This window comes from Macrobrachium rosenbergii, chromosome 13 (genome assembly GCF_040412425.1).
Source record: "Macrobrachium rosenbergii isolate ZJJX-2024 chromosome 13, ASM4041242v1, whole genome shotgun sequence".
NCBI classification, from domain to species: domain Eukaryota; kingdom Metazoa; phylum Arthropoda; class Malacostraca; order Decapoda; family Palaemonidae; genus Macrobrachium; species Macrobrachium rosenbergii.
The window spans coordinates 48515481-48531561 of record NC_089753.1 but is presented as its reverse complement, the minus strand read 5'-3'; the positions used below and the strand labels follow the sequence as shown (position 1 = coordinate 48531561).

The 16081-nt window shown below is 34.4% G+C and overlaps 1 protein-coding gene across 2 annotated transcripts in view; it reads right to left on the bottom strand.

Moving 5' to 3' along the window:
- Positions 1-16081, bottom strand: part of synr (sayonara) — a 149165-nt gene that overhangs the window by 5888 nt on the left and 127196 nt on the right. For both annotated transcript variants that reach the window (XM_067115440.1, XM_067115439.1), the window contains exons 10-12: positions 5301-5414; positions 3899-4003; positions 1836-1961 (exon numbers count right to left, since the gene is read on the bottom strand). In XM_067115440.1, coding sequence (XP_066971541.1) covers positions 1836-1961; positions 3899-4003; positions 5301-5414 — 345 coding nt within the window. The remainder of the gene's footprint in view (positions 1-1835; positions 1962-3898; positions 4004-5300; positions 5415-16081) is intronic.

Sequence of the window (16081 nt, the reverse complement as noted above, 5' to 3'; positions counted from 1 at the left end):
AATTTCCAACTGTCAACTTAGGCTTATTTAAAAGCTTCCGGTCACAAAATTTGTTCCTTACAACTAGGAAGACTGCAGGAAAAAAAATCAGTAATGTAGGATAATCATAAGGCTCCTCTCTCTCTCTCTATATATATATATATATCTATATATATATCTCTATATATATATATCTATATATCTATATATATATATATATATATATATATATATATATATATATATATATATATATATATATATATATATATCATATATAATATATATATATATATATATATATATATATATATATATATATATATATATATATATATATATATATATATATATATATATATATATATATATATACAAATAGATAATATAAATATATATATAGTCTGCTTTTAACCAAAGGAAAGTCTGTACCAACAAGCAAGTGAGCTGTTATTTTGTAATGTTACTCTGATCTTGCAAATTGACTCTAACATGACTGCAATCAAAATATCATTTACGCCAATGTAATCCTCACTGCAAGCAACATGACCTTCCCCCTTAGTTTCTTTATTGGCATCGTTGCTTTTTCTAATAACTGTTGGTACTTACGGGAATTTATTCTTTATATTCTTCTCCATTTTTCCTCCTTTCCAAAAATGTATATTTCAATCAGCAGAATGTCTTTTTTGTAGCCAACGGCATTTCAGACTCTTTCATCTGAATATTCATTTTGAATAATAAAAAAGAGCGAACCTGATTTGCTTGCAGTTATTTCATCCGTAAAATGATTGATTTGATTCGAAGGTGCTGGGCGTTAAACTAGTTGATATATCAGACTAGTTAATTTCCGAAATATCGGATTATTTTTATATTTTAACATCACGGATCTCAAACAAAGCAAAGGTCTTTTACAATGAATGGAATGCTTTCAGTGATAGTCTAAGGCTTCATAATCATGTGAATCAGTTATAAATAACGCATAATTATATATTCATTAACCTAGCCTGCGGTATTAAAAAGCAAGACCAGTATAGGTGCAAATTTTGTAAATACTGAATATATGAATCGCAAATATGGATGACATGGAGTCTCTTTCTGCCCAGATGAGGCACAGAAAAGTAAAAATTTCTCTTAAGGACATTAGGCAGTGTCATACGCCAGTCTGATGCCCAGATATGACAGAAAAGTTAAAATCACTTTTGGGGACATTAAGCAGCGCCACACGGGAGTCTTGTGGCCAGATGTGGCACAGACAATTAAACATTAAAGTAAACATTACTCTTGGGGACATTAGCCAATGCCGAACAGCAGTCTGGTGCCCAGATATGGCACAGAAAAGTAAAAAAAAAAACCACTCTTTAGGAACATTAGGCAGTGCCAGACGGTAGTTTGGTGCCCAGATATGGCACTGAAAAGTAAAAATCACGTTTGGGCACATTAGGCAGCGCCAGACGGCAATCTGGTGCCCAGATGTGGCACAGAAAAGTAAACATCACTCTCAGGGACATTAGCCAGTGCCAGACGGCAGTCTGGTACCCAGATGTGGCACAGAAAAGCAAAAATCACTCTTGGGGATAGTGGGCAGTGATACATGGCACCCTGGAGTCCAGATATGACACAGAAAATAAAAAAAATAAAAACACTCTTAGGGACATTAGGCACTATACCTTATGGCAGTCTGGTGCCCAGATATGTCACAGAAAAGTAAAAATCACTCTTGGGACCAACGTTTTATACGGCTGTGGGTGGCACCAATCTTCATGACAGGAGTTTACTAAGAATAACAATGCACGGGACGTAACGAAGACATAGAATACACAAAAATCAGAAGAAAACTTTTTTCTCTTTTATCTTACCTCAGAACCTTCAATCTTGACGACGTCTCCCTCTGTGAGCCCGGCCTTCGAGTAGGCCTCTAGGTCTAGGTCCTGGGCCCTCAGAGTGGCGTCTAACTCGATGTCAGTGCCCCAGAGTTCTTTGGCCTGGGGGTAGAAGGAAGAATAATCAAGAGGGCGAATTTATGGTAGCTGGGGCACGCTCACTCACATACATACTCTCAAGAATTTAAAACAGCAGGTCACTTCAACCACAGAATATATTAAGAAAAGAAACTCCGCAGTTGTCCTTTTGATGTTCCAAAAGCCTTTCTTTCAATGATACTTTCTCAGAGAAACTCATCAAAAGCCTAAGTTTTTCAGAAACATTCAAAAGACATCCAGTTTCTTTCTCAGAGAAAGTTTTATCAAAAGTCTGGTTAAAATTTATCACTGGCGCTCTTGCCTGGGAAGACTCTGACAATAGAAGACAACAGAAGTCTACTTCTTCTTCCCTTTGATCAGAGGCGCGACCTCGCAAACTCTAGATTGTGTGCTAGATATGGTTTCCAAGTGACGCTTTTCAACGCACAAAGCGGAAGTATTGACGTTAGTGGAGTTTGGCCGTGAGCGATGCGTAAGTATCCAACACGCACGCAGGTTGAGTATAATGTTTTATTTAATAAAAAAGAAATATTAGTGTGCACTGCTCCGATCTACGAGCGACAATTATAACCAGGGAATACAACACGTTTGGACAAAGCTGGTTAAATTTATAGCTGCTCCTAATTTATGCTGTCCTTGAATATATACGCAACCAGTCCTCATTTATAAATTACGAAAATTTGAATTAATTTTCTGCACATGCATTGCATATTATTCATGACCTGAAATAAAACGATTTCACTGGAAACAACGCCGCGCATCTTAATAAATAACATCCTAGCGTCACACTTTCCTTTCCTTCCTTCAGTTAGTTATTCTGGAAAATGAAAAACTAAAAATAAAAACCAGAAAAAAGCAGAGAGCTCTGATTAACATCGAATCAATATTCCCTTGGAAACTGGAGTCACAGAGTCTCGTGCGTCGGTCAAAAGGTTGACGAGTGCTTTCAGAGACTTCAAAAGACGAGTGCCCGTCATGAGACAAAGGAAGAATTACTTACCGCTGTGATTAAGTTCATATATATGCATATACATATACATATATATATATATATATATATATATATATATATATATATATATATATATATATATATATATATATATTAAATATATATATATAAATATATATATATATATATATATATATATATATATATATATATATATATATATATATATTATATATATATACATATATATATATACATAAATATATATATATATATATATATATATATATATATATATATATATATATTATATATATACATATATATATATATATATATATATATATTTTATATATATATATATATATATATATATATATATATATATATATATATATATATAAACAGCACTGTTTCTGAAATAATCAGCGCCTCTGAACAAATAAAAATAAAACCACTACCATACTTACCCTCAAACTGCACAGAAACCTCACCAGCAGTCCATCGAACCCCTTCAACCCAAACACGAACTAAAATACTCTCCCTCCCTTTTAAAATACTCCACATAAACTGTACGCACGCCCTCACAAAGAGTGCAGCTTATAGGTACCGAGGTCTCAGTCTTACCTGAGAATAGAACATAGGATTTAGGCCAAAGGCCAAGAGCTGGGACCTATGAGGAGGTCATTCAGCACTGAAACGGAAACTGAGAGTAAAGAAGGTTTGAGAGGCGTAACAGGAAGGGAAAAACCTCTCAGTTGCACTATGAAACAATTGTTAGGAGAATATATAGAATTTAGGCCAAAAGCCAAGCACTGGGATGTATGAGGTCATTCAGCGCTATAAGGAAAACTGAGAGTAAGAGGTTTGAAAGGTGTAACAGGAGGAAAACCTCGCAGCTGCACTATGAAACAATTCTTAGAAGAAGGTGGAAAGTACGGTGGAAGAAAGAATATGAACGGAGGCACAGTAAAAGGATCAGTCTTACCTTGGCCTTGATGAGACGGACCCTCTCCCGCCGAAGGGCAATAGTCTTCTGCTTCACCCTCTCGTTGATGTCGTTTAGGTCCTTCATGATGGTGTTGTTGATGACCTGCGCGCGCAGGAGGAAAGAAGGAAGGGTTGTTGTTATTATGATTCTTTTTGGAGGCTTGTGACCTTGAACTTCTTCGATGGGAGTAAGGCAAGTTTTAGATCGTTTGGATGGAGGGTTACGTATATTTGTGTGTGTGTGTATATATGTATATATATATATATATATATATATATATATATATTATATAATGCTATTTATTCATATCCAAGTTCAAAAAGAAAATATGAATTTTGAAAGCCTGTCCATTTTATATATATATATATATATATATATATATATATATATATATATATATATATATATATATGTGTGTGTGTGTGTGTGTGTGTGTGTGTGTGTGTGTGTGTGTGTGTAAAATACCATTTATTCACAGTGTTGAAAGACCATTTATTCACAGCAAGTTGAAAGAGAAATATATGATATTTTGAAAGCCTGCCCATATATATATATATATATATATATATATATATATATATATATATATATATGTGTGTGTGTGTGTGTGTGTGTGTGTGTGTGTGTGTGTGTAAAAAATACTATTTATTCACATCAAGTTGAAAAGAACATATGACGTTTTGAAAGCCTGCCCATTTTAAAAGCGCATTTTTGAACTTTCAAAGGAATTCCCCGATTTTATTATTCTGAAAATTCACATGCACTAATTACCTTTACATTCGGTACAGTTGATTGGTTTTTTGTTTTCTTAATTAACGGAGAATTAAATTTGACCCTGAAGTAATATATATGTAGATGAGTACTATGCATTTATATTCAGCTGTTCACTAATTGGAAGTTACAGTTGGCCTGTACAGTCCTGTATATTCAAGTAACAACTTTGCAGCTTTCTTTTTCAAATATTTGAGCCAGTGAATAATAACGTAAACCCGGTATAGTTAATTCGAAGTTATTTATAAAATTAAATAGCTATCTGAATATAGGCAGCGGAAAAAGGAGGGTGTCATAATCGATCTAGTTAATTTGAAGTCGGTCATTACAAAATTAAACAGCTGTCTGAATACAGGCAGCGCATTTTAATAAGGTGACCCCTTTACAAAATGTGTGGTGTCAGTCAGACAATTTTAAACGTTAAGGACTAAACCTTGAAAAGAAACTACTTAAAAATGCTCTTTAATCAATGCGTTATTTCGAGAGAAGTCTTATACACCCCTCACTGCAACCCCCACCACCCCTCCCACTTCAATTCTAACATGACGATGTCAGAACTGAAACACTCACAAAGCAAGAGTTTTTACTTTCTACCCCACGCGAGTTTCGTCGTCTCTTGAATACTCACAGTATCGAACCACTGCAGGAGAGCATTGGCGCGCTTGTGAGTCGTCGTGTAGCATGTCTGTGCGTGCTGGTGTCTTTCATTGCTCTGCATGTCGGTGAAGACGTACTCAGTAGCCTGCTTTTGGAAGTGGTGGGGAGGAGGAAGAGGGAGGAAAATAGGTTAGAAGGTCTTGTGAGTGTTTCTCTTCGAAGCCGCCAGGCGGCTTGCGAGGTTAAGTTCACAGGCTGAAAGATCAGTTTTGTTCCCGCTGATTCAGAGAGAGAGAGAGAGAGAGAGAGAGAGAGAGAGAGAGAGAGAGAGAGAGAGAGAGAGAGAGATGGTGTTGGAAACCGGTTTGGAATTTAAATCAAGCAGATGAGAATTGGAAAGATGAAATCAGCCAGAAGGGAATTGGAAGTTTAACTCAGCTAGTGGGGAATTTGATACTTAACTCAGCTAGGGGAACTCGACATTTATATCAGCCAGAGGGGAACTGGGTATTTAAATCATCCAGAATGGGATTGGAAATTTAAATCTTGCCAGAAGGGAATTGGAAATTTAACTGTGAGAGAGGGAAATTGGATATTTAAATCATCTACGGGAATTGGACATTTAAATGAGCCAGACGGGAATTGGAAATTTAAATAAGCCAGAGGTGAATTGGAAATTTAAATCAGACTGAAGGGATTCGATATTTAAATCAGCTAGGGATACTGGACATTATATCAGCCAGAAGGGACATTGGATATTTAAATCAGCCACAGGGGAATTGGCTACTGTTTAACAGCCTGAGATTGGAAAATTCAGTTCCCAGAGGTGAATAGTAAATGGAAATTTAAATCAGCCAGAGAAGGGAATTAAATTTAAATCGCATTTAAATTTCAGTTCCAATCAGCCAGAAGGGAATAGTACTGAGAAATTTAAATCAGCCTGAGATTGGAAATTTCAGTTCCAATCAGCCAGAAGGGAATAGTAAATTTAAATCAGCCTGAGAATTGGAAATTTCAGTTCCAATCAGCCAGAAGGGAATAGTAAATTTAAATCAGCCAGAGGGGAACTGGACATTTAAATCAACCAGCGGGGAATTGGAAATTCAAACCAGCCAGAAGGGAATATGAAAATTAAATCAGCCAGAGGAGAATAGAAATTTTAAATTCAGCCAAAGGGGAATTGTAAATTTCAATTACCCAGAGGGGAATTAGGAATCTAAATTAGCCAGAGGGGAATTGTAAATTCAATAAGTCAGAGGGGAATTGAAAATTTAAATTAGCCAGAATGGAATTGGAGATTTAAACCAGCCAGAAGGGAATGTATTATTCTTACGTTAAAATTCCTTTTAGTACCTTGAAAAAATGTTCCCAAGTGGTATTTTATACAAAATTGATCACTTGAGTACACAAATAAAATATCCCCTGTAGCATTCAAAAATGAAATTCTCCCGGCCCTTTTGGTAATTTGAATAAAATTACATTTATTATTGTGAAGAAATTTCTCTTTTAACATTTTAAAACAAAATTTCCCCTGTATTACTTCTCCTCACAAAATTTCTCCTTTTCGTACTCTGAGTAAATTTCCTCCTTTAATATCTCTGATTAAATTCCCCTCTAATATTTTGAATGAAATTTCTCTCTAATATATTGAGCAAATATCCCTCTCCTCCTTGAATAAAAATTTCCCCCAATAAGATTTGTACAAATATTTTCCTCTTTTATATTTTGAGTAAGGTTTCTTACTTCGGCTATTCTGAGTAAAAAAAAAAAAAATTGCAGACACTTGTAAACTAGAAGCAGGGTGGCGCTATTTATGTTAGTAAAGCAGAGACGTTGTCTTCTATGTACAGTTGTTTTAAAGCTTTGATTCTTGACAGCTCGTAATGCAGTTTAAGATAATGAATTATTTATCAATATCTGTGACGCAGTTTAAGATAATGAATTATTTATCTTAATATCTGTGATGTAAATTAGTTAAAACTTTAGTTACTATTCCATACACATTAATTATGATAGTCTGAAATTTATCTTAATATCTGTAAGGTAAATTAGTTAAAACTTTAGTTACTATTCCATAAACATTAATTATGGTAGTCTGAAATTAGAATTTTGTCCTAAATGTTTGTGTAAACTATTTTCAGATTTTGTGTGCAAAGCCTTGAGTAAAATTTCTCTGTTATAGTAGAAGTGATGCTCTCACCTTTTATATACGAAAAAAAGTCTATTTAATTTGTATCTTTAATATGGTTCGAATGATTAATAAGATCTTCTATACGGAAAATATATATAGTGCTATGCTTTTTTAAAGCTTCAATCGGAATTCCTGTGTTCATAGTAAAGTAGGTATGGCGTAATGCTATGCAGTTATAGGAATTCTTAGATGATGGTTATTTCGTAAATTTAAAAGCATCTGAATATTAAGTCGTAAGCACTGCAAATGCATTTTTCAATATGCTATTTGAGAAAAGCTTCCAGAACCGAGTCCTTATGCCAGTATAAAAATGACATTGGGGCAAAGCCTTGTTCAGTGAACATGAACAGGTGGTATAATTCCACCACTGAAAATATAACATATATATATATATATATATTTATATATATATATATATATATATATATATATATATATATACAGTATATATATATATATATATATGTGTGTATATATATATATATATATATATATATATATATATATATATATATATATATATATAAGTTATGATAATCTTAAATAATTTACCGCAACTGACAGTCAGCATTTGAATACTCACAGTATACAAAGAAAGGAAATTTTTTAGGCAAGGAACCGTTTGGCGCTTGTATAATCTGTCTCGAAATATCGCTAAGGTACTTCTTGCTTTCAATAATACTGTGGTGTTTTTGTAAGATCAGAATATTTTTTTCAGTTTTCATTGTTCTGTAAATCTGAAGTCAATAGCCTGACTTCTGACTTGCCCAAACTGTGGCATCAACTTACCACAAACGTATGACTAAAGGTGCAAATTATAAATAAGACATTCCTTCTAAAAATGTTGTAAACTAGCTTGGCAGTGTACAACTGTGCAATAATTTCTGGTTTATAAATATCAATAATCTCTTATTTAAGGGTTTAAGGTGTTTAGAGCATACAGGTTTAATTAAGAGCATTAACAGAAATTATAAAATCAATACAGTTTATTTAGAAATCACCACTGGTTAATTATGATATATACAGTATGAGTTTTAGTTAATAGTTTAATTCTGATTTAAATTTCATCATTCTGTGACTTATTCCTTCCCGTCTGAATTAACAGTGAATCTACTTAGGAACAGCAAGTTTTAATAATAATAATTAATATTTATGGATTAGCTGTGACAGCCAGACATAAAAGGTACGGAGATAAGACAAAATGATGAAATGTCATTTATCATTTATTTTTTATCAAAACCAAAGCTATGAAAAAAAAGTATTCTTTAAATTACAAATTTTTTCATGTATGTACAATAATGATTATTATTATGCATATACACTTGTTATTTTATGGGCTGCTCAACTTACCCTACGATCTTCGTCTTGGTATCCTTGTCGTAAGAAGGGCAATAACTTATTTGCTATAAAAACAACACACTGCAAAAAATCACTCCAAACGCTGCAAAAAAATCCTTCTGTACGTTACAAAAACTCGTCAGAGCGTTACAAAAATTTTTCAAAGATTTTTTTCATGCAAAAATCCGTTCGGCATTCAAATACATTCCGCCATTCAGCTGGGATTTTTTTTTTTTTATCTATGCAAAAACGTGCAGATGTTTGATGGTGAAGAGTTTGCTCTTTACATTTATAAACAGGACTTCTAAAGTTTTATTTTATCCTCCATACAAATTAACAGTTTATTAGTTCATTAATTCGTGCATGAGGTATTTTTAATGACATTTATAAAGACAGTTAAGATTACCGAGCAACATTGAAAAGAAAACGGGAAAAGAAAATGGTGACATTTATTAGAGGGAAAACTACAAGAAATCGACAGTATTCTTCAGCCTTCACCATCAATCGAAGTTGCTAGCTAGCTAATAAACTCAGCTCAGCATCTATAGTGCGTCTAGCTGAAATTAATCGGGGAAAAACTGACTTTTTACCTTAGCGGGAGCCGGTGGGAAGGTACAGCCACCCGACGATGAGTAGCAAAAAATGAAGAGATAAAAAAAAGGAAATAAAAGTAAGAAGCCCATGAGTCATGGATGAAATCGTCTGGAATATGTAATCGATTATACTTGTAAAGTATTCCATTTTAAAAAAGTTAAGCTCTGGAGAATGGTATTTAATTATTTGTTTACACGTTATGGTATGTTAGGCACGTTTACCGATTTGTGGTATAGAGGTAGAAATAAAGAATCTACTCAATTATTAAGATGATTATTACTTGCTGAAGACTCAGAAATTTATAGGAAGGAATATAGAATTTAGGCCAGATGCCAAGCACTGGGGCCTATGAGGTCATTCAGCGCTGTTAGAAATTTATAACGCAGCCCCCTACTGATAAAGAGCATGGGTTCTTATGGTAGACAACACACCCACTTCACTTATTGTACATTATCCGTCATTGTTTTCAAACAAGGAATTGGGGCATTTGCTTTTATACTAAATATACACTGTTTCATTTTTGCTAGGCATATAGTCCACGGCAACTATGGGTGACAGAAATAGTACTGATAAGTTAAATGTGAAATGGAAAGGAAGAAATGTAAAGAAAAGTCATATTACGAAAGGAACAAAAGGGAAGGCTAAATTACACTTGTGTGACGTCAGTTCAGCAAATCAGGAAAACAGAAGAACACCTAACAGAAAGATTATCAGTTAGACACAAAAGCACAGAGAAACGAAGTATGAGAAATGTAATTCAGACGTGAACTTCACGAAAAAACTGTCATGCTTTGGGTCAAAAAGAAGACCCATTTCTCTCACGTTCTCTCATTACGCAGGCAAACATTTTTTTTTACCTGCCCTCGTCATGATGCAAAATAAACTTTGAATTGTAAGCAAGGGAGCTTTCCAACCCCCTGTTAAACAGTTTCCAATTTTCCATTTTCGTGAGCTAAAAAATGAGAAAGAAAAAAAAGTCCACATATCAAATAAGTGCAATTTGTAATGAAGTCTTTTATTCCGGACAGAAGCAAAACACTGAACAACCCAGAGTGTGTTTTTTCTTGTGTTTTCTCTCTTTGTTTACACCCACCCTCTTAATTTGAAACGGTGAATCGTAGGTGTTCTTGCATGGTCCGTTCTCCAAGGCCCGAGTCTGCATTGATGAAGGGTTTGGTAAGGTTATAAAAGAAGGTTAAAAAAGGGTTAAAAACGAAATGGAAAGAGTGTGAGTCCTAAGAACGAGTTCTGTTTCCTAACGTTTTTGCACTGAAATTGAACGTATTTTAGTATGAAAGCCTGAAGGAAAAGATTGAAATTTGTAAATCAGCCCAGTTTCAGGTCTGAGTTTTATCATGTTTTACCTGAAATCGGACACACTGAGGGACAGATAGAAATTTGTGGCCAGTTTCAGATGCTAATTTTGCCTATTAATGTTTGACACTGAAACTGGGCAAATTATAGTAAGAAAGTTATCATGGAAAGACTGAAATTTATTTTAATGCTAGACACTGAAATTGGACAAATTATAGCATGAAAGTTATCAGGGAAAGACTGAAATGTGTAAGTCTACTGAGTTCCAGGTGTTAGTTTTTCCTGTTAAATGTTTGACACTGAAGTTGGACCAATTACAACATGAAAGTTAGCAGGGAAAGCTTGGAATCTGGAAGTTTGTCAAGTTACACATGTGAGTTTTGAGTGTTCACATTTTATCTGAAATTGGAAACATCACAGTTTGGAAGTTTTGATGGAAAAGACTGAAATTTAAAAATGTATACATTTTCAGGAGCAAGCTTTGCTTGTTAATGTTTTGCCTGAATATAAGAGAAATACTGAAATTTGTATGTTATCTAGTTTCGGATATCAATTTTCTTGCAGATGTTTTACACTGAAACTGGACACATAAATTACTATAAACGTTCTGAGGGGAAAAATGTTCGTAAGTTTATCGAGTTCCAGATACTAGGTTTTCTTGTCAATGTTTTCCACAGTAAGGGGTCACATTTTAGTAAGAACATTCTGTTGTACAAATTATTACTAAAAGCTTTGTTGTACATGATAGATAACACAGAAGATAAGGTATCGTGAAGTAACAGGAGACTCGAGAGATTTAAAGTATTTGTTGGAAGAGATGGTTTAATATAAAACGTAATGAGAAATGATTGCTAGAATAGATGGTCATAATTACAGTCGATGTTTCACAGGTCTGTGCTGCAATGTTAGTATAAAGGTATTCGTTTTGAAACTTGATTACAATTACTATTTCTAACACGCCAGAAAGAAACAAACTTGCTGATAAAGCTTCTACCAGACAGAATAGTCTCAAGTGAAAGAGGAGGCCACACATAAGAGAAGAAATGGAAAATAAAGAAAAAAACAGACAGACGAACTAGATCAAATGCAAAATTAATCAGGGAACCCAGAAATATTGGTGTGAATAGCTTTCACTAAATGTAATTGTTTTAAGTGAAAGAAGTTACCATACTTAAGAGATGGGTAATTTTTCGGAAGACTCCAGCCAGCCATTTTGAAAGACTCCAGCTAGCCATTTTTTGCATGAAAAACCATTTTGGGTTTTTCTAGAGATAGTATAAATGCCTTGAACATTTTACTTTCGCTTGTTATCTAAAGTGGGGACGAGGAATTCAATGAACATTATGCGGCCCAGTATACCAATCTATGTGCTGACGTCATCATAAATATCTAAATGCTTAATCTAGAATCGACTAAGAATACTGAGAAACAATGAAATGTTTGTGGTTGTACGAGATAAAGGTATATTTAGATACCGTAAGGACTACTTAGGCTCGTAATGCGTGTGTACACATTTTAATAAATACGATTAGTAACCTATATTGTCTATGTATACGTATACTATTTTTGTCGCTATCCAAAGTTACATACATAGAGTAAATGCCAATTTTCTTGAATTGTTCTGCTCAGGAAATTACATGTCTTTAAAGAAGTATTTAGCGGTTAAACACCGACAGGCAGACGAAGAACTTGCCTCGCAAACGTCCTGGAAAGGCTAAGACAAAATATGTTAACTGTACTAAAACATTCTTTCACCGGTCTCTTAGCTTCTCTTCACAAGCAACAACTGATGTAGTACACTGCGAACATTTTTTGTAGCTGGGCATTGGAGAGTGATGGTAAATAGCTATTGAAGTATTGAAAAGTATATATTTATTTTATCGACAGCTTGAAATATTCGCTTTATCGAAATGTCGAAACTACTGTAGCAACTGAGTGAGCGGATTTTAAAAGCAAATATGGAACAACAGTTTAGTTTTGTCGCCAATGTAATTCACTTAATGCTCGTAATGGCATAACTCAAACTGAATTTTACAGTTTTAACACGATTTGAAATTTCCCCCAACTCACCCCGTCCCATTTTATGGGTTGGGGGTGGCAGAGTTAATATACTATAATTCAATCACGTCAATTTGGACAGATATGCAAAGGCTGGATGGGAAATGTGTTCTCCCTTGGTCAAACCAGCATACAGTTATTCCCTGGATTTTTCAAAGGTTATATTAACCTTGACCACAATAAGAGGCTTGTACTTGTACTCTTGCTTTATTCATATCATACTTTATCCTCTCTTATTGAAGCTCTTTTGAAGTCTGAGGATTTAGATTTAATGCACAGCTATGAAGATCTGCTCTTGAGGTTCAGGCTACATTCAAGAAATTTTCTTCTAGCTGATGCTCGACAATTTATTCTTGGAAAATGTGTGCGTGTTTGCATGTGCTTCTGTGTGCATGTATGTATACGCAGACGAATAAACACACTCACAGACGCATATATATATATATATATATATCTTATTGCCATCGTCATCACCAACAATCTTTTCCATCACCGGCAGCGCCATCACTACTGTCATCACCACACAGACAGCTCCCTGCACAGAAAGACTGATTTGGAGCTATCATCTGCGCCCCCTATCCGGCTCCATCCACTTCAACAGCACAAATACATTTATCAAATGACATTTCCACCGGAGAATGCAGTGGAGAGAGAGAGAGAGAGAGAGAGAGAGAGAGAGAGAGAGAGAGAGAGAGAGAGAGAGAGAGCAGACCACCTACAGTATATCTGTCTGATTCCTCGTATCTTTGATCGTGAAATAGCTTAATATTCACTCTGATAGTTTTTTATTTATATATATTTTTTGCGATACCAATGCATATGGTCATGTTTGGATGATTCTGCATTGTTTTAAATTTGCATTGTGTAAAATTTCACCTACATTGAGTGAGGGGAATAATTCGTGATGAATTTGAATGGGGAGTTATTTAACATAAATCTGAAATAATCCATTTGTAAATAGAGAGCGTAGATTCAGTCCCCAGATGACTTCTTTTAAGGTACCAAAGTTAATTAATCTTATTAGGCATTTTAATATATATATATAATGTATATATATATATATATATATATATATATATATATATATATATATATATATATATATATATATATATATACATACAGTATATATATATGTGTGTGTGTGTGAGAGAGAGAGAGGGGAGAGAGAGATTTAATGCCCTATATGAAAATTTTTTCTTTTGACTATATATTAACTATCCTTTCGTTTAGTGACACAAGACAATTTTATATATATATATATATATATATATATATATATATATATATATATATATATATATATATATATATATAAAATTTTATTTTCAGGATAAATTGTCCTGTATATATATATATCAAAAGAAAAATATATATATATATATCAAATATACCTAATAAGATTAATATATATATATATATATATATATATATATATATATATAAAAATACTAATGAGCCTTGGTACCTTAAAATAAGTCAGCTGGGGACTGAATCTACGCTCTCTATTTACAAAGTGATTATTTCAGATTAATGTAAAATAACTCCCCATTCAAATTCATCACGAATTATTCCCCTCACTCAACGTAGGTGAAATTTTACACAATGCAAATATAAAACAATGTAGAATTATCCAAACACGACCATATGCATTGCTATCGCAAAAAAATATATATAAATAAAAAACCATCAGAGTGAATATTAAGCTATTTCACGATCAAAGATACGAGGAATCAGACAGATACTGTAGGTGATCTGCTCTCTCTCTCTCTCTCTCTCTCTCTCTCTCTCTCTTGCATTCTCCTGTGGAAATGTCATTTGATAAATGTATCTGCGCTGTTGAAGCGGATGGAGCCGGATAGGGAGCGCAGATGATAGCTCCAAATCACTCTTTCTGTGCAGGGAGCTGTCTGTGTGGTGATGACAGTAGTGATGGCGCTGCCGGTGATGGAAATGATTGTTGGTGATGAAGATGGCAATACATCGCTGTTGATGGAGAAAGGGAATCGTCGTCATATCTCTCTCTCTCTCTCTCTCCAACTATACATACATATGCACGCACAAACATATATTCCTCTCTCTCTCTCTCGCTCTCTTCAAATAAACATACACATGCACGCACACCTCTCTCTCTCTCTCTCTCTCTCTCTCTCTCTCTCTCTCTCTCTCTTCAAATATACACACACGCATACAAATTATATTCCTCTCTCTCTCTCTCGCACATACACACGCAGCATACGCACGAATGCGCTTATATATAAACAAAATGCATTTTTAAACGTCATACGAGTCGTTAGCTACAGTTGACGAGAAACAAACACATTCCAGAATAAGTACAAGATGCCTTGTTTGGAAAAGAACCTGAATTTTGTAAATACATGATTTCCAAAGAAATGTTTTTATAAATACACTTGGAAAAGAGAAAGTGGCTAGGGAAAGGCTTGGCTAGATGATGTGCACGAGCAGAGCAGATGGAAGGTCAGTTATATACATATAATACTGAGAAGAGGAGTGGCTGGAGGTACATCTGATCATTATTTTCTTGAAGCATAAGTCATGGTAAAATAGGGTGAAAATGTATCTAAATGGTTAATTTAAACCAGGGAGTATGATAAGGAGGAAGGGAGGAGAACATATCAGTAAAATAAGACGAAAAATGTGATAGGATTAAAGAAAAACGAGCATAGAGGACTGTGGAAAATTCCAAGATGGGGTCGCGAATGCCAGAAGGGAACGCATATGGTTTTAAGGAAGATGGGAATAAGGAATAAACACATTGAGTGGCCAGGTGAGGATATACTTTTATTTAAAGGACAAAAGGAGATTGTTTGAGGTGCAATTGCAAGAAAGAAGGGGAGATCGTACACCAGAGCACATGAGGATGGATAAAGAGGTTATGAGGAACGTGAGAGAGAGAGAGAGAGAGAGAGAGAGAGAGAGAGAGAGAGAGAGAGAGAGAGAGAGAGAGAGAGAGAAGGAATGCAGTAGAAAAAGAAGGAAGATGACCAAGGACTTTAGGGAGAATATGAAGTTCTACAAAGATGTAAGCGCAGAGAGGAAGGTTATGGACCTCTAATAAAAGATATACAAGCGCAGAAATGCTCTCTGATGAGAGTGAAGTCATGGGTCAACGGAGTGCATATTTTAAAGGGTTTTTAAAATTATAAAACAGAAGAGAGCCAACAGTTGAATTAGTAAAAGTTGAGAAGCCACTTGCAAGTGATGTATAGAACAGCATGAAAATATTCACTTACAAACATTCGCACTTATGAAACTCGACGGCATAAGTCATTATTCATAGCTGGACAGATTCAGCA